The sequence below is a fragment of the Dendropsophus ebraccatus genome, chromosome 7 (assembly GCF_027789765.1).
Source record: "Dendropsophus ebraccatus isolate aDenEbr1 chromosome 7, aDenEbr1.pat, whole genome shotgun sequence".
Taxonomy (NCBI): domain Eukaryota; kingdom Metazoa; phylum Chordata; class Amphibia; order Anura; family Hylidae; genus Dendropsophus; species Dendropsophus ebraccatus.
The window spans coordinates 124,125,469-124,145,741 of NC_091460.1; the positions used below are offsets into that span (position 1 = coordinate 124,125,469).

The 20,273-nt window shown below is 44.0% G+C and overlaps 1 protein-coding gene across 1 annotated transcript; it reads left to right on the forward strand.

Moving 5' to 3' along the window:
• Positions 1–1,318: 1,318 nt before the first annotated feature.
• Positions 1,319–19,363, forward strand: METAP1 (methionyl aminopeptidase 1). The gene is made up of 11 exons (XM_069978352.1): positions 1,319–1,699; positions 9,741–9,792; positions 11,279–11,388; positions 11,952–12,012; positions 12,734–12,825; positions 13,173–13,256; positions 15,633–15,771; positions 15,956–16,087; positions 17,107–17,250; positions 17,722–17,787; positions 18,886–19,363. Exons 1-11 carry the CDS (start codon positions 1,586–1,588, stop codon positions 19,044–19,046), a joined length of 1,155 nt encoding a protein of 384 aa, XP_069834453.1. The 5' UTR covers positions 1,319–1,585; the 3' UTR covers positions 19,047–19,363.
• The last annotated feature ends 910 nt before the right edge of the window (positions 19,364–20,273 follow it).

The window sequence follows — 20,273 nt, forward strand, 5'->3', positions numbered from 1 at the left end:
TTCCATAGAGTTTTGGTCTCAACATACAATGGTCGTCCTGGAACCAAATATATGGTATGTTGAGGGATCGCTGTATTAGAGATGAGCCAATTTACAGTAATAAGGGAGCAAAGTGCGTCTTTATCTCTGCAATCCGCTCCTCAGCTGGCTGCCTTATAACTCACTGCCGCTCCTCCCCGGGTGCTGGGAAAAGCTGGATGCAGTCCTAGCAATGAAATGCACTCCAGCAGTGGTATACAGTATTAGGCTATGTTCACACAATGTAAGTTCCCTACTAATCACGGCCGTTGTTGCAACGGCCATGATTAGTGCAGAACTTACGTTGTGCTGAAGGCTGAGGCGCAGATTCGCCCCTTCTCCCTGGCGTACGCCTGTCGTATGCCCCGCTTGTCCGAAGGGCGGGCTGGGGGAGCTTGTGGGGGGCATGACAAGGCGGAGAGGAGGCATGGCCTCCTCCCTCGCCTCATTTATCATGATTTAAGCCTGCTCGCTGGAAGCAGGTGTAGATTTAGTTCGCCGGGCGCATGTTCGGCATGCGCCTCTTAGTGAATCCTGCCGGGAAAAGGGGGCGGGGCCTAATATAAGACGGGCATACTTGTACACCGGTCTTCAGATAACCCTGTCAGTTCACACAATGGAGCGTGCAGCTCCAGCCACACGCTCCATAGTGTGCAGTGGGGAGTTCTGATGCGGGCGCACTCAGCGGCGTTAAAGATCATGGTCGGGCGGGATGATCTTTTCTGAGACCGGCCGTTCCGTGAGTTACAAGTTTACTCATCACTAGCTTCACACACCTGCCGGCATTCAGATACTGAGCATAGTTTGAGTTCTTTCCAGTCTGAAGAGCAGGAGAGGTTGTCTATGGGGATATTCTACTGCTCTGTGCAGTTCCTGACATGGACAGAGGTGGCAGCAGAGAGCACTGTGTCAGACTGGGGGGAAAAAGGCCATTCCCTGCAGGACATACAGCAGCTGATAAGTATTGGAAGACTGGAGATTATTTTTTAATAGATGTAAATTACAAATCTCTGACATTTTGTAACACCAGTTGACTTGAAAGAAAACATTTATTGCTGATACCCCTTTAAGAGGTAAATAAATACAAATAAGTATAAAATTTAACTGAGTAAGCAACGCGTGTATCCAGCATAAAGGTCTGAGTCACCCATAAGCCCCGCCCACACTCAGACACGCCCACACAGCCCCGCCCTCCGTCGGCGTCTCTCCCGGCTCTACTACAGTGAGAGAAAACGTTGACAAATGTGGGAACTGTCTGGCCACGCCCACCTGCGTCCCGCCCCGCCCAGCTACCTGCTCGGCTCTTATCTCCAACCGCCCCCGCAGCCCCGCCCACCAGAGCCGCCACCTATCGGACGAGAGCTCTTTGGCCTCGGCCTGTCGCTCAGGGCCGGCGTGCTGACATTGGACGGCCGGGCGAGCTGTTCCCTTTCCTGTTGTCAGCGCACGTCACTCCCTGCTATCTCCGCAGACAGGCCCGCCGGAGCACCGCCCGCAGCCTGCACAGCCGGCACACGCCTTCGTCGCGTCTCCTCCCCGCCGTCCTGCGGGTGCTGCCGGGTGAAGCATGGCGGCGGTGGTGAGAAGAGTGTGCGAGACGGAGCACTGCACCAGCGAGGCCAAGCTGCAGTGCCCGACCTGCCTCAAGCTGGGCATCCACGGCTCGTACTTCTGCTCGCAGGTACTGGCCTATAGCATGCTGTGCCTGGGTGATACCATGTATAGCCGGGCGGCAGGGGGGGCGGCCTCCCTGCACACATGTGGCTCCAGCATGCTCCCCTCTGTGTGTCAGTAATGGAGGAGCCCTGCACATCAGCTGTCACCCGGCCTGGCCACCATAGCAGTAATATTCAGACACTGACCATGTGAACCCACCCTTAAAGTGAATGTACCCTCAGTAAGTTATGCACATGGTGCAGCGGCCACGCCAGCGCCATTCTATCCGATGGTACATTCACTTTAAGGGTGGGTTCACACTGCATGTTCGCAGGTTTAGTACTCGCAGCAGATATTTTATTCCTCTGCGAGTATGTAAACCCTGTCACCTTAAAGGGGTTATCCAGTGCTACAAAAACATGGCCGCTTTCTTTTAGAGATAACACGACTCTTGTCTCCAGGTCAGGTGTGGTTTGCAATTAAGCTCCATTCATTTCAATGGAACTGAGCAGCAAAACCTCACCCAAGCTGGAGACGGTGCTGTCTCTGGAAGAAAGTGGCCATGTTTTTTGTAGTGCTGGATAATCCCTTTAACCTGCCCCGGCCCAGTGACTAGTTTACCGGTCAGCGCTCCGGCTGCTTCTGTGGCATCCCTGACATCCTGCCCAGCCAATGAGTGGCTGCAGCGGGATAGGGCAATGATTGGCTGAGCAGGACGCCGGGAGCCACAGAAGCAGCCGGAGCGTGGACCGGTAAAGTAGTCGCTGGGTAAGGGGGGCAGTGTTTACATACTCGCAGCAGAATGAAAAATCCATAGCGAGTATGTAAACCATACAAGCTGATAGCACCAGGAATGGCAGCGAACTCGGTGTGAAATCTCCAATTACAGTATGTGTGAACCCTGCCTAAGGAGTTTGCAGCAATATCTCCTGCACACCCGCTTGCTTCGGGGTCTCTCAGCATCTGGACGTCCCGCTCAGCCAATCAGGGGGATGACTGCTGAGAGTATGTAATCCTATTGGAAGTGACAGGAGGGGGATCGCAGCCGATTTACTTTTAGTACTTGATAGGTAATACAAAAGTTAGCAATTCTGCAAATGCTTTTCCATAGCAAAATTGCTTACTTGTGTATTTTGTCCCTATACTGTTACCCTATTGTATGCAGCTTGTTGCCTAGGATACTGCTCTCTGCTTTGTGAGCGGTGGCCGGGCTGCTGATATCCTCACTGGTCAGGACCTCGAATGCTGGTAAGTATACTTTTTGGGCTTCTGTGTCCCCCGCACAGAACACGGACGTGGAATGACTGTAATGTTGCAGGCATCCCGCGTTCCGTGCACAACATGGAACATGTGAATGCGGCCTAAGGGCCCTATTACACGGGGTGATTATTGTGTGAAAAATCGTTCGAATTTAAAATATTGTTCTGTGTAATTGCAGGCGATGATCGAAAAATCGTTATGTCGTTGATTTAGATCTGAACCTAAAATTATTGTTAATCGTTCGCTGTAATTCCGCATTTCTTCGTTCAGTGTAATAGCACATTGCCTATTGTTTTCCTTAGATCAGAAGGAATAAACTATCGCAATAATGATCGTATCTAACGACCATTGTTCTGTGTAATATGGTGAGGGATAAACAATCTCATTTGCGATCGTTTATCGTTAGTTGTTAAAAATCGCTCTGTGTAATAGGACCCTGAGTGTGTGTAATCCCGGTGGGAGAGGCGGAGATGCATCCAGCATCGCTGTGTCTCGTTCCTGCTCCCCCGTGTCCAATACCCCCTCCCTGCCAAACCAGGGAAACCATTATTGACCTTACTTGGCTGATTACTGGCCGTTCTGGCCGATAATCGTTTTGTGTAATAGGATATGTACAGCGCTTGCTTCTCCCAGATTATCAGGCTGTCATACCGCTTTATGACACCCCATCTCATTATAGAGGGGCGTCCGGACATCCCGCTCAGCCAGTCAGTGTGCTGCGACGGTACAGTGCACCGATCAGCTGAGCGGGCTGTCAGGACGCTGGGAGCCGCAGACCAAACCAGAGCACGGACTAGGTAATATATGCACTGGGCTGCGCGGGGGGTTTAAGGGGGCTGCCGCTTACATACTCGCAGCGGGATTAGCATGTAATCCTACTGAAACTGACAGGAGGGGAATCTGCTGCGATTCCGTTACATGTGAATCTAGCCTTAGTGTCCATTCACACGCATAGGATCCACAGCAGATTTGATGCTGTGTTCAGTTATCTAGCTTAAATCTGCAGCGTATCCACACCATCAAATCCACTGCGTGAAGCTACCCTTTGCTAGGTTTGCACTCCAGGGGCTCCAGGGCTCTGTTGGGAAAGTCCTTTGGTGCTACAGAACCGAGCTGGATGGTCCTTTCCAAGAAAACACTAACTGATACCTGAGAGATCCCATTGATCTCATGGGGTCGGTTGGCTTTCCGTCTGGTGTCTGTTTTATTTTACAGGATTTGAGTGGTCTAAAATTAGTTGCAGTATTTTTTTTTTTTTTTGGCTGCTCAGGTCCTGCAAAATAAAGTGAACTTGCAGTGGGATGTACTTGTATAACCTTAGGCTGCATTCACACGTTCCGTGAAGTTGTCCGTGATCATAAACCATTTCATAGCCCATTGCTTTCTATTCACACGTTCCGTTTTGTCTCAGATTCGCAATCCGTTCAGTGGAAAAATAGGACGTCATAACTCGGATGAGATCATGGCACAGATTCCCCCATAGAAGTCTATGAGATCCGTGTTTTTCATGGATTGCACGGATCTGACATCTGTGCCGTCCGTGAAAAACAGATGTGATGTAAGGTAGATAGCGGACGTTGAAAATCACTGAACGTGTGAATAAGGCTGTACTGTCTGTCTCTAGCGCACTTGTTATTTTTTAACAATTAAAGAGAACCTATCATCTAAATGTAACTGTCCCTGTTGTAAAAGTTCCCCTCTCCCCAAGTCTATTTCTGAAGATACAGACTGCTTTTGCAGTCTGTATCTTATACTTTACCCACTCCTCTGTAGCGGTGCAGTAAAGCCGGGCGCCATCTTGATGACGTCATGTGTTCCGACGGTGAAACGCACCACTGGAACATTATCATTATCAAGATGGCCGCGCCTGGCCTTACTGCTCTGCTAGGTTGGATTAGGTAAAATATAAGATACAGACTGCAAAAGCAGTCTGTATTTTCAGAGATAAACTAAGAGGCTCAGTTAGGACTTTCATACACAGCGATCTCGCACTGTATAGCGCAAGATCACTGTGTATTTACAGAGCGGCGGGCAAAGGCTCATGGGAGCCCTTCCCGCCGCTCGGCATGCCGGGAGTTTCCTGTCGCCCGCCGGCTCTTTTCAAAAGTGACAGTGAAGGGAACTGTAGATATATTAAAAACCCGGCAAAAAATTTTTAAAATTATATTTACAAAAATTGATTGAAAAGGAAATCTTTTTAAATGGAGCAATAAAAAAAAATATTTGGCCGTGATTGGTTCTGCTTTTATAGTGTACTGTTGAATAAAGGCGAATCACACAGAGGGGAGACAGGGAGGGGAATGTTAGAACACATACTACACGGATCCTGACAGACGCCATGGGGCGGTTATATTTAGTTCTGCTCCTCAGTAAACTACTATATATCTGGGCAGCGTTGGCCAAATACCAGCTCACATGGCAAGTGGCGGGTCACATGACTGATGCCATGTATAGTTCATTCAGCTGGTCCATGGAATCCAAATCGCTGTCTGTGCTTTTACACACACAGATATTGAGTGGGGGGGGTGGCTGCCTGGATGATCTGGGTGTCCCATAGAAGAGAGTGGAGGACTGCTGCTGCTCCTGTTGCACTGGGTAACTGGCAGCAGATCGTCGATATCTAGATTGGGATGTTGCTGTAATACAATGATCAGCCAACATAGTGCGTGTCGACTGATCATTGCCTTTCAACTCCACCTATTACACAAAATGATTATCAGCCAAAACGGCTCAAGTACGACCAATAATTATTTCGCCTTAACGCCGGTCTCCAAGATTCTTTTAGTCTTAATTGAAGCAATAGAATAATTTTTTTCAGGTGACTGAAAAATCAGTAGCGGGGCACACCTGAAAGACAACGCTGATACTTTCTGCAATGCTATCACGGCTTTAGCTTAATTTATTTGGTATACAGAGAAGCTCACATAGCTGAAAGAAAGAGGTGAGCTACTTAGAACCTAGAACATGTTCATTCTTCAGCGCGTACAGAGCAGGAGCGCGCGCCTCCCATAGACTCCCATTGTGAGCGGGAGGCTAACGGCATTCCGCGGCGGACAATTCCGTCGCGGAATTCCGCTACGTTTGCTCAGTGGGAACGGGGCCTTAGGCTAGTTTCACATTACCATTTTGCTATCCGTTCAATGTATCTGTTATATGAAGGGAAAAAAAAAAAAAAAAGTACACAAAACTGATACAGTGCGACAGATTGCAAAATCGTCATGTGAGCCTAGCCTTACATTCATTTCAAGGGGACAGACTATTGTCGTCTATGTCCATGAGGCTTTCTGAAAAGCATGTCAATAAATGCTGTTAAAACAGCTGAGGCAAGATGGCAGCCCCCATAACAATGTTCAAAAAGTTATTTAAATTTTTTATATAGAAAGATTTAGAATAAAAGAACAAGTTTTAGTATCTGTAAAAGTAAATTTAGGCGATACATTTTCCCAATTAAGTCATTTAAATCTTTGTACATTGATCCAGACCAAAAAAAAATAAAAATTGTGGGGTAATTTTTTTTTTCTAAAACAATGTGGATGTGAGTGTACGTTCCCTGCCACCCCTCCCCCCCCCCTACAGCTTGTAATAGGAGCTCTAACATGGCAGGCTTCAAACATTTCAGGTCACTGGCTGCCGTGGCATCCAAATGCCACCCTATAGTTGTGCTATGGGGTTGCCGGTCGGAAACCAGACAGGACTGGTATCTGTCATCTAAATTTATGGTGGCCACAGGCAGCAAGTGTCAGCTGCCGCCAGCACCTGCCATGTATAGAGCTGGTTAGCCCCGAGCCCACTCCTACCCCACCTCACGGGACACCTCATGTTTCACACTATTCAGTGTTTGGGCTCGCACACTTGGCCATGTGCTAGATCTCTATTGTATATATCATGCTGTATTACAGAGGCATTGCTACATAGGGGGAGATTTATCAAACATAGTGTAAAGTGAAACTGGCTCAGTTGTCCCTAGCAACCAATCAGATTCCACTTTTCATTTTCCAAAGAGTCTGTGAGGAATGAAAGGTGGAATCTGATTGGTTGCTAGGGGCAACTAAGACAATTTACACCATGTTTGATAAATCTCCCCCACAGTGTCTATATGGAGGCTCTATGGTAAGGTATGGAACCCTTGCTCTTCAGCCGCTGCAAAACTACAACTCCCATCATGTCTGGACAGCTAAAGCTTTGTCTGTCCGTGCATGATGGGAGTTGTAGTTTTGCAACAGCTGGAGAGCCAGGCTTCCCTACCACTGCTCTATGGCATTGTAAAACAGGTTTCCTTCACGTGTTGTGGTTTTGCTGTAGATTTCACACTTGCTTAACCTATTTGCCTGGTACTCTTATCCGCTGCGGCCTGTACCCACGTACAGTACATCCATTTGGTGCATACATCACGTCTTCCGGCTTTCACTGGTGACTTCTGGTGTGAATTTGGTATCGCTTGCTTCTCACGGACACCAATTCCATTCGAGCAGAACACATTAAGGCTGGGTTCACACTACGTATATTTCAGTCAGTATTGTGGTCCTCATATTGCAACCAAAACCAGGAGTGGATTAAAAACACAGAAAGGATCTGTTCACACAATGTTGAAATTGAGTGGATGGCCGCCATATAACAGTAAATAACGGCCATTATTTCAATATAACAGCCGTTGTTTTAAAATAACAGCAAATATTTGCCATTAAATGGCGGCCATCCACTCAATTACAACATTATGTGAACAGAGCCTTTCTGTGTTTTTAATCCACTCCTGGTTTTGGTTGCAATATGAGGACCACAATACTGACTGAAATATACGTAGTGTGAACCCAGCCTAAATATAAGGAGCGGGGTTCAAACAGAGATAAAAATAGCTTCCAGAATATTACCTATAAAAACAGCACAAGTGTGAGGCTTCATTCATCTGTTCTCAGGTCTGCCATGTGTCCGGCCTAGATAAAGTTACTGCCCGCTGTAAACCCTGTGTCTGGTCAGAAACTGAACTTTCACGCACATTTAGGTCCCTGTAGATCTGTCGTGTTCGTTTAGGGCAAGCCCCTAGATTGCTTTCCTTTTATTCTTGTTAGAGTTCAGCGAGCACTGAAGTACTTGGGTGCCAGTTACTCGACTCGATTTTTTCAATGCTCGAGTAAAGAGCCCCATTAAAATCAATGGGAGACTAAGTATTTTACCAGGTGTCATCCACTCAGCAGAGCGAAGGATGTCTGGTTTAACCTAGCCTGTTGATTTTAATGGAGCTACGTCATAGAGGGGTGGGGGCTTTCTCCCACTGGGGATGGGCCAGCCCGCCTGCAGTGCTTCACCCCTGGCAGGTACCCGGGAATAGACTAGCGCCGTACACTGGAAACGGGCCTTGGGTAAAAAAAAAAAAGGAAACACGGCACCACTCTATCAATGTAAATATCAGAAAAGCAACATATCGGTGGTACATTCGCTTTAATAGCTTTCTTCCATACACGTTAGAAGTGGGGCAGGATTGTCTGCAATTGCAAGCATCCTACCACACTTCTAACCTGCCTTTAAAACGTTATACATATGACCACTAGGTGTCTCCCTTCATTGTGCATGTGTACTGCTGCTGCAAGTCCACATTCAGTATCAGAATCTTAGAGGGGGGGGGGTACTCACATTGTATGGTCAGCTCTCCTGTCACACAGCACCAAAACCTCTGTAACCACAATGTGAGGGCCCTATTACACGGGACGGTTATCGTGTGGAAAATTATCATTCGGATTGAAACAAAATTGTCCTGTGTAATTGCAGGCAACAATTAAAAAATTGTTCGTGTTTCGTTGATTCAGATCTGACTCTAAAATCATCTTTAATCGTTTGCTGTAATTCCACATTCATAAACTATTCGTTCAGCATCATTCCAAATTGTTCTATCTTTTGCTGGGATCAGATGAAGTAAACGATTGTATAGTAACGATCGTAACTAACTGCTATCGTTCTGTGTAATATGGTGAACGATTTCAGATTAACGATAAACAATCTCGTTTGTAATCGTTAAAAATTGCTTTGTCTAATAGGACCCTGACACTAGACTGACTGAATTGTGGCATAACAAAGAGCATTGTCTCCTGGTAGGCATGCATAGCTGACAGTATAATTAGTAAAAGGTAATATTATAATTAGCCTAAATGAATTGCCCTCAGTTGATATACAACCTGCATGATGATCCGGTGTCTTTCCTTGTGTGAGCATGAGAAGGACTGGGACTTGTTGTGTTTGGTCAATGGGTTTTGTACATCCATGATGATCTTCATTTCTGGTAAATTTGGATGTGGGCACTTTCATGTGCACCCCCATCCCAATTAACTGTTACACACAATGGAGCGTGCGGCTGGAGTCGCACCTTCCATTGTGTGAACTGACCTGTTCTGTTCGGCCGCTATTCAGTGATTAGCGGCCGCAGAAAACTGACATGCCAGTTGTTTGTGGCACCAATAAGGATCCGGGCCAGAGTGTATACTATGTGTATACGCTCCAGCCGGGATTCCGTTCATTCACATGCAACATATATTTTGTATAAATCACGGCCTAAATCTGTAAAGACAAGTAACCTAGACCAGGCTGTTGCCTATATTTTCGTGTTGTCTGTTCTGGCGTCCCGCTACTATAAAAGAGGCTGTAAACGCATTGTTGGCGAGTTCCCTTTAACGCCTCCCTGCAATTTTTTAAACGTGCATGTGGTAAGTGGGTGAGAACATCCTCTCTGAGTAGTGGAGCATTCTTTACCTAACTCATGTGCCTTGTCTTCTATATTTTGTACTTCTAAACTCGTTTTTTTACTCTTTTTCTCTTAGGAATGTTTCAGGGGAAGCTGGCCGTCACATAAGATGTTGCATAAAAAAGCAAGTAAGCAATTAGTTTTTTGTCCATATTTACGTACCTATATTATATTTATATATGATTACAATGTGTGTGTGTGTCAGACTAGTCTGAGCTTTCAAAGTTCAGTGCAAAAATTTTGCTCTAGAAGCAAGGGTCTGTGACACCAGATCTCTGCTGCGTCAGCTGAAATAAGATGCAGGCTAAGAGATTCTAAATAGTTTTGGCAAGTGCAGCAGATAATACAGAGAAGGGCACCGCCTTATGGTCAGCACTAGTGGCATCTTTGTCACAATGTGAAAGGGTGAAGGGTATTATTTTTCTTATTTGTGCAAGTAAAAAAAAAAAATCTTTAGCATATAAGTTCATATACCTGTAATACATATGTTCATAAGTAGTCTGTACCAAAACATAATATAATGCCCCTAGGGCTGGGATGGGGAACCTTTGGCCCTCCAGCTGTTGTAAAACTACAATTCCCATCATGCCTGGACAGCCGAAGCTAAAGCTTCGTCTGTCCAGGCATGCTGGGAATTGTAGTTTTACAACAGCTGGAGGGCCAAAGGTTCCCCATCCCAGCCCTAGGCTGTCATGTTTTGTTTTTGGGATGACCAGCATTAGTTATACCAGTTACTTGGGGGCCAGGAGGACACTTTAGCATTGTTAGGTGATATCCACAGGATACTGATTGGCAGGGTGTCAGGCGTCCGCACTGATCAGCAGTTTGGCGCCCGCGCTACACCTTACCGTTGGTGACCTGTAACTTTAGCTTGGCTTCCATTCAAGTCAGTAGGAGCTGAGCTGCATTTGCAAGTTTTCACCGCTAACAGTGGGTAGAGACAGTCTCTTCTGATGCACTGTGTAGTGCAGGTGCCGAACAGCTGATCGACATGGGTGCACCCCTCTAATCAGTGACTGATCTGTCCATTTTACCTAAAAAAATTTTTGAAAAACCCCTTTAATAAAGGCTGGGCAAGTTTAAAAGGGTTGTCCAGCAAAAATTATTTTCATTTTAATTAACTGGTGTCAGAAACTTAGATTTGTAATTTACTTCTATTGAAAAATCTCAAGTTTTCCCATACTTATAAGCTGCTGTATGTCCCACAGGAAAGCGTTGTTTATTTACATTCAGAAACAGTGCTCTCTGCTGACATCTCTGGCCCAGTCAGGAACTGTCCTGAGCAGGAGAGGTTTTCTATGGGGATTTGCTACTGCTCTAGACAGTTCCTGACTCCGCCAGAGATGTCAGCAGAGAGCACGGTTTCCGAATGTAAATAAAACAACACTTCTTGCAGGACATACAGCAGTTTATAAGTATGGGAAGACTTGAGATTTTTAAATAGAAGTAAATTACAAATCTATATAACTTTCTGACACCCGTTGATTTGAAAGACAAAATATTTTGTTGGACAACCCCTTTTAAGTGATTTAATATAGACAGATGTTATAGAATAATATTATATTATATTTTTTTTACAATGCTCACTTTAACTGAAATTTTTTTTCTAAAAAGATGAGAAAGCCAAAGCTCAACTCTCACCATGGACAATGGATGCAGAAATCAACACAGATCCTTGGCTGGGCTATCGGTATACTGGAAAGCTTAGGCCACACTATCCATTAGTAAGTATAAAGTCTCTGAAAGAGAACCAATCACAGGGATATTTTTTATATTATTATTCATTCAATTAGTAGTTATATAATTAAATTCTTTTTCTAAATCTCACTTTTTTTTTTTTTTTTTGCTGCATTCTGTAGGCACTTTCTTTTATGGGCTCTTTTGTGTATTAAGTGTCCCTGCACCTGTCCCTAAGCCTGTGTGTAAATATACAGGCTGCCTTTGCAGTCTGTATATAAAACTTTACCTGCCGACAGCTGATCAAAGCAAAGGGCTGCACAAACAATCTAGAGATGTGCAGTCCTGGCCGCACATTTATCATGTCGTATAATAGGTTTGTTCATTTCTTTTCTACTCCTAGGAACTGTGAACTTTGCTTGCAGATGTAGCTTATTTGAGACGTAAGATTGTCAGTAGCTCTTATTAGTATCTTCGAATGTTCTGCAGATAAATCTCCCATGTAGCAGTCCATCTTATGTCCTCTGCAGCAGAACTCGATGCCGCCATTTGAAAGATGGCAAACGAGGATGTTTTCCCTGTAACCATCCTTTTTGCATTTCTTTTGCAGATGCCAATGAGACCAGTACCGAGTTACATACAGAGGCCAGATTATGCAGATCACCCTTTAGGTAAAGTGAAGCGTTTTAAATAGTTGTCAAACATAACATATCTTATGTTAAAGGGGTATTCCACTCAAACATAACTTTTCATATGTTGCTGCCCATGGTGGGACAATTCATTCCATACTTGTTATCTATTCAGTCTCCTTCCCCCAGTTCTGAGCTGCTGCTTTTTGCGGAAGACTAAAAAAAACTGAAAGCTTTTCTCTCTACCTCCACCTGCTACCCTCACCCTTCCGAGACAGCTGATGTAAACCAGTCCCTGGCAGGCTGATCTGCAACTTTGTACCTTCTTTGTAATGCTGAGAGGGTTAAAGGAGAATTCCAGTCGGGGGCTTTTTTGCAAAGTGCCGGAGAGGATGAAAGAAATAATGTGGACTTGTGGCCGCATACCGCCACTCCAGTCCTCGGCTGCTTCCTGGTTAGAGAGAGGACGTCCTCTCTCTAATTTGGAAGCAACCGGGGGACCGGAGTGGCGATAGGCGCCCCCTGTCCGGAATTGTCCTTTAATCTGAGATCACGTTGCTGATGAACTTGCTGTGATTTATCCGCCTGCCATTACAAAGTTGCAGATAGGGACTTGTTAACATCAGCCATCTCGGTAGGGGGAGACAGAGAGAAAAGCTCACACACCTTTTGTGACTTGAGCAGAAAGCAGCAGCTCAGATCTGGGGGGAAGGAGACTAAATAGATAAAGTAGGCCCTAACTAAATTGAAATTTGTCTTTTAGGAATGTCACAATCCGAACAAGCCTTGAAGGGTACTTCTCAAATTAAAGTGCTTTCTCCAGAAGAAATTGAGGCAATGCGTGTTGTAAGCAGGGTAAGACTAATGTATGTGGTTACTGGACAGAAAACTTTACAAATGTCGGACTGGGAAAAAACATTGCTCTTCCTGCAGGACATAGAGCAGCTGATAAGTACTGGAGATTTTTTTTTTTTATGGAATTAAATTGCAGATTTATGTAACTTTTGGACACCAGTTGATTTTGAAAGAAAAATAAATTCACTGGAGTGCCCCTTTAAGTAATGAAAACGTTCACAAAGACATTAGCATTTCACTGCTAGTACTTACTCTAATATGAAAATGGGCTATGGTAACCTTATAGGTGTTATAAAGGGGGTTTTCCTGTACATCCACTTATGCACTTTACCCCCTTTACCTTGTAGCTGGCTAGAGAAGTCCTGGATGTGGCTGCTATGATGGTGAGGGCTGGCGTCACTACTGAAGAGATAGACCATGCAGTACATTTGGTGAGCATCCTGTTTTATTATGTATGTGGAAATGGTAATCCCTGGACAAATTGGAGCACTCTACACATCCTTCATCTGTCCTTGCAAACCCGATAGGAGATTGGTTGCTTAAGCAAATTATCTGTGCAGTATCTTGCACCTCTAGCTTTGATTTTGGGAATGTTTAGCTTGAAATCGCTTTTGCAATGCTGCATTCTTCCTTTGGTGACCAGAAGGGGGGCATAGACATGGTGTACTTCAGGGGTAGGGAACCTTGGCTCTCCACTGTTGTAAAACTGCAACTCCTATCATGCCTGGACAGCTAAAGCTTTAACAGAAACAGATCGCTGATCTCGGGGAGACCAGCCAAACAACAACACTGCCGGCTGCTAGTGAATGCGCTCAATGCAGTGAAGTCCTAGGTGCATTGCCCCCGGGGAAACATGAATATGCAAAAGAAGAGCCCGTGGAGCCTCATCAAAGAGTCTCGAAATACAGGACTAGCCAGTTATCCCTCCGGGAAGGACCCAGCCAAGGGGTGTCTACAGCTTTGGTTGTCCAGACATGATGGGAGTTGTAGTTTTGCAACAGCTGGAGGGCCTTGTCAACTCTTTGCACGGAGAGTGGAGGCGCAAGCTCTTCCATAGACTCCTTGTGAGACACTGAGGCAGGTGGGGTTCCGCTGCTTTTGCTCAGTGTAAACATACCCTAATGTAGAAAGAACAATGAAGCAGGGACCACTCACCATTAAGTGCTTTTTATTGCTTCCATACACAAAGCCAGATAGTTTATAAAGGTATCACGCTGATCCATTGAGGCTACGGCGTTACATTGAGGCTACAGCTGTTTAGCGTAGCCTCAATGGAACGCACCTGTATCATGATATGTTTTGTTACCGGTGACCCGGTTTGGTCTTTAGAAGCAATAAACAGCACTTTATAATGAGTGGCTGCTGCTTCGTTCTTTCTATATTATACTTAAAGAGTCACTGTCGTATTTTTTTTTTTTTGCAGAAATCAATAGTCCAGGCGATTTTAAGAAACTTTGTAATTGGGTTTATTAGCCAAATCTGCCATTATCAGCATATAAAAAGCCTTTTCCCAGGTCCCCCCCTCCTTCCTCTTTTTCATCCACTCTGAAAAATCTGAAAATTGTGACTTGTTGCATGAGTCACACTCTGTCTATTCCTATAGAGAGGGGAGGGGGGAGGAGGAAGGAGGGAGTTAGCCGGCAGCAGAAAGCAGATAACAGAGGATTACAGGCACGGAGCTGGGTGACAGCTGTAATCCGAGCTCAGACAGGTCACTGGTGATGGTCAGTAGAGATATCCAGTGAGGGATTTGTAGATTAACTCTTTGTTGTCCTGTTTTGGTCTTTTCTTTAGCTCTCTCCATAGGAGAACAATGAAGACAGGGGGGAGAGCTTCAAACTGCTTTTTCATGATAAAAATGCATTTTTCGGATAATAAACCCAATTACAAAGTTTCTTAAAATCGCCTGGACTATTGATCTCTGCAAAAAAAAAAAAAATCACGACAGTGACACTTTAATAATTTCTTATATGAATATCTAAATAATATTGACATGTGACAGTATGGACAATGGGCACTACAAAATCTTCTGTAGCAGATTTATCAGCTTTGCCGTTTAGACTTGGACAGGGTCAGCAGAGAGGGGAATTATAATTACATTTCCATTGTAGTGCTGGGGGTTAAGGGCCCTATTACACGGAACAATAATCAGCTAAATCAGTCCTCTCCGGCCCTATCCGCCCAACTATCGCTCATTGTAATAAACACAGCGATCAGCCGATGACAACGATTATCGGCTGATCGTTGATATAGGTTTGGACCTATAATTATTGGGCGCCGACAGCGCATCGCTGCACACAATAGCGTTGCGCGGCTGGCCATTTTTAAACTCTATACATTACCTATCCATGGTCCAGGGCTCCTCTTGCGGTCTTCTTCAGCTCAGACAGGCCGCTCTGGAGCGGGACCTGGTGAGAAGAAGACTGCAAAAGGAGCCCTGGACCATGAATAGGTAATGTATAGAGTTTAAGCAAGGGCTGCAAGGACATCGGTAACAATGTCGATGCAGCCCTTGTTAAATGATTATCGGGCCGTGTAGTAGGCCCAGTAAACGAGCGCTGATCTAGCAGATTGGTGCTCTTTTACAGTTATTATCTGGCCCCTATCAGCCCATGTAATAGTATCCTTAGGGAGCATTCACACACGCAGGACATATCCACAGCAAGCTGATCTTCTGATGGTAGCTGTGTCTGCGTGGCTCTACCATCGGCTTTGTGACATGTACTCTTTAAGTCAGTGTCCTGTAAATATTGTAGTAAGTATAGCTTTCCACTGGTCTTGAGTGACAAAGATTTGTGTTTTTACAGGCATGTATTTCAAGAAATTGCTACCCTTCCCCGCTGAACTATTACAACTTTCCAAAGTCTTGTTGTACATCTGTGAATGAAGTGATCTGCCATGGGATTCCAGACAGGAGACCCCTGCAAGATGGAGACATTGTGAATGGTGGGCAGTCCTTTAATACTATGAAGTGACTATTACTGGAGCAATAGGGCAAATGGAACTCAGACAGGAAATAAGATTTTCCTTGGATCCTAAATTCAGAGTGTGACCATCTGCAGTTTATGCTGTATTGTGAAATGCCATAAAAACACTTAAAATAATTTCTCTACAATTTTTTTTCCCCCAGTGGACATTACTGTGTATCACAATGGTTACCATGGTGATCTCAATGAAACCTTCTATGTTGGAGAAGTTGACGAGGGCGCAAAAAGGCTCGTGCAGACGACTTTTGAATGCTTAATGCAAGCGATTGATGAAGGTAATACAATAAATGCACTCATTTAAAAAAAAAAAAAAAAAAAAAAAAAAAATATATATATATATATATATATATATATATATATATATATATATATATATATATATTAATATATTAATATATATATATATATATATATATATATATATATATATATATATATATATATATATATATATATATACACACATACACACACACACACACACACAGGTATTTTTTTTTTTGGGGGGGGGGGGGTTGCATTTTCTTATGGGGTGATTGTGATTTTTGTTTTTTTGTTTTTCTGCACAAGGCTGCTGCATTGTGTTGTACCTTCCCCCCCCCCCCCCCCCCCCCCCCGAAACATCATCATAATGACATAGAAATTGTAGGCTGATTTAGAGGAATATTGTAAGCTTTGCAGCATGAGTAAGGGTGTGTTCACACTGAGTAAAAGTGGCAGAATTCCGCGGCACCTCTGCCACGAATCCTGCTTGCCTTCACGCCTCCGCTCACATGTCAATTCTTGAAGAGGAGAGCGGAAGCGCCCAGCATCCCATTGACTCACTGAGGCAGGCGGGATTCGTGGCAGAGGCTCCGCTGCTTTTACTCAGTGTGAACATGTCCTATGGGTTACTTGCAAAAATTTGAATAAGTACAGGGACTTTAGTCCCAGTATTTATAATGTGGTTACTTTAGTGTTCGGGATATAATGTGATGGGGAATACTGTCTTGCATTGTTTATCTGGTATGTGGGTTGTAAGAGTGGCGAGATGTATTGTGGTTTTGATAGATTTTCTATTTTTAAATGAACATTAGAAAAGGTTCAATAAACTACAAAGTGGGTCTATGCTACGCATAGTACACATATTTGACCACCTTCTCCCAATGTATTATTAATGGCGGCTCTTTGCAATTCTCTTTAATGTTTGATATAAGAGCACCCCTTTATTGCATACATGTAATGCAGATTGACAATTTGTTTGTATCGGTTTTCTAGATTTTTTTTTTTTTTTTTATTTCTCTCCCCCATCTAGTAAAACCCGGTGTTCGGTACAGAGAACTTGGAAACGTTATTCAGAAACATGCTCAAGCCAATGGTTTCTCTGTTGTTCGAAGCTACTGTGGGCATGGTATTCACAAACTATTCCATACCGCTCCTAATGTGCCACACTATGCCAGTAAGTTTTCAGTGGGTCATATCTTTATAGTCATATCAGCTAATTGTGATAAAAATCTGGAGATAGAAATGGCTGTGCTTATACTTATTGATGCGTTAGTTGTCATAAAAAAAAAATTTGAGAGATTCAGCTTAGCCTGTTTTCACAAGATGAAGTTTTGACACATTGCTCTGTGCTACTACCTCTGTCCCCGAATGTCCAGAGAGGTTTTCTTTGTGACTGGAACTGTCCAAAGCAGTAGCTAATTCCCAGACAGAGGGGGCAGCAGAGAGCACTGTGTCCAACTGGAAATAATGCACCACTTCCTGCAGGACATACAGCAGCTCATAATAGAAGTCATTTACAAATCTAACTTTTTGACGCCTGTTGTATTTTTATAAATTATTTACCAGATTTACCACTTTAAGTGTTTTATGAGGCTGATTTTAATTACATTAAACGTGTAAACGAGAAATTCATTTTCTTTTTAAGAAAACAAGGCTGTTGGTGTGATAAAACCAGGGCATGTGTTTACCATCGAACCAATGATCTGTGAAGGTAAGTCTGACAGCTTGTCCACTATCCCTCTGCCTGGCTAATATTCTTAGCTGGTATGTGCATATTGATTCTACCCAGAGGATAAACAGGATATGCAAGAAAAAAACAACACTGGGTAGAGCTGGATCTGTTATAAAAACTGGAATAATAAGCATTTTGCTTATTCCAAATCGGACTGGTGTGTGTGTGTGTGTGTATTTTTTTTTTTTTTTTTTTATATATATGCCTCCCTAAAGTTACTGTATTGTTTTTTCAGTCCATGTTCCATTGGGGGGGGGGGGGGGGAGATGCAGAAACAGATGCAGTTGCATGCCATCTGTCAGGATTCATTTTCCGATGACTTAAAGGAAAAGTCCAGGGTCAGCGTTTTTTTTTTTTTTTTTTTTTTTGTGTGTGTAACAATCATCATGAAAAACTTTCATTATGACAAAAGTTTTCGCCGGTCAGGTTCTGGGTGTTTTAACCCCTATTGATTGTTAGATAAAGCCAATAAAAACGTACAGTTATACTTACTCCCTGGATCGCTGCCAATTTCGCTGCATTCACTCCTATAGACTTGTAATAGAGATTTTTCTGCACTGGTTCCACTCCTAATTAAGGCTTAACCTTTTCAGAACCATGGGTCTTTGATGCATCAATGCCCAGGTCCTTTTATGACATCAGCTTATGGGATCATATTAATCCCATAAGATGATGTCCCTATGTCTGCCCCCTATTCTTTGTCCCCTGCTGCTGTTAGTCTTGTGGCAGGGGAGAGAGGGGAGGGGGCAGAGCTCACGGGCACTTCTCAGAGCCCCGATGGATAGCGGAAGCCCTATAGATGCTGTGGTCATGCTGACCCCAGTATCTACAGGGTTTACTCTCAGCACTGGACACTGGAGCACGACTCCGGTGCTGAGAGTTGCGGCGGGTCTCCGGCTATCACTAATAGCCGGGACCCGCCGCGGATGACACAGGCTCCTGTGCCTGTGTCATCCTGCAGCGTAATTTAATGTTGCTGCAGCCCCGTTAATTTACTGCCCAGCGGTGGAAGGAGGTTAAAATACTGACCAGTTATTACATATCTCTTACAACATATTCTCTTCTTTTGATTGACAGGAGGCTGGCAAGACGAGACCTGGCCAGACGGTTGGACCGCAGTGACAAGAGATGGAAAGCGTTCGGCTCAGTTTGAACACACCCTTTTAGTCACAGAGACTGGATGTGAGATATTGACGAGGAGACTGGAAGACAATGGACGTCCTCACTTTATGTTTTAGCATCCCCCCCTTGTCTTAATTTAGTTGGTAGAAATGGTGTGTCAACTACTTTACACCATACGTTTTTACATGACAAAGTACCTGAAGGAAAACGTGGGGTTTTATCACACCTTTACATATCTGTATGTGATAGAAGAAAACACCATGTGGCTTGAAATTGTGTGTTAAGCAACTCTTGAAACCAGGAGAAAACAGGTCTTTATATATTTTCTATTTTTTTTCCTGCCTTTTTATTGCCATCCTTTTTGTTTTAAGAACCCCCTTCACCATTAAACATTCTGTTCCTCGCCTTCTAAGTTTCCACGGACAGAAACACACGTTGCCTCCACAGTGACTCTTTATACTGATAATGGTTGTATTTTACAGTTTTGGGTTCTGGGATGTTGACTTTTTTTTTTCCAGTATATTCTAGCTATGCATTTGTGTTGAAATGTGAGAGAATGGGCTGCTTCTTCTTCTCAATTCTGGCTCTTTATGCTGCTGCGGACATGTAGTAAGGGGAAATACATGTCTGGACTCAAGTATGTAAGTTCTATCTCTAGTGGTCTTCACTGCTCCATTCTTCATGGTGTTAAGGAAGACCTCTTCTTGCATTAACAGAGTTGGTTTGTTTTTGGCATCCAAGCCAATAGCAGCTCGGTCACTGGCTATACCAGACAGTGAAAGTCACTTTGGCCGATTGTTCTGATCTCTTGGTAATCTTGGTGCCTTTAGGCTTGGAAAGCTGCTGTTCTTACCTAGTAGATTGCAGTATGAGCCTGTTGGGGTTAAATCTCTGAATAACTGTTGTATATGTTTTTTGTCCATATATTCAGGCTCTATAAGATATTATGTAGTTTGCTCTGCTAAAATTGCAACTTAAGTGACTTTTTACAAACTAAGGAAACTTGCACATGAGGTGGCTGTGAAGCATGTATGCGTAACAACTAACAAAGCTTTAGATCTAACAAGTATTCTTTTGTTCTTTATTTTGTTTGCCAAATCGTGAAAGAGATGATTCTGTATCTCTTGTTTCACCATTCCCCTTTTACTGCTTGCTTCTCTTTAAATGGTCTTTTTAACAGACTTTGCATAAACCAAGGGGGTTTTCTGGGACTGAGTGAGTGATGCCTTAGGTTCCTATTCCAATAATGTAAACGAGCGCCAATCTGCTTGATCTGTGCTTGTTTACTGGGCCTATTACACGGCCGATAATTGTTTAGCAAGGGCTGCAGGGACATCGTTACC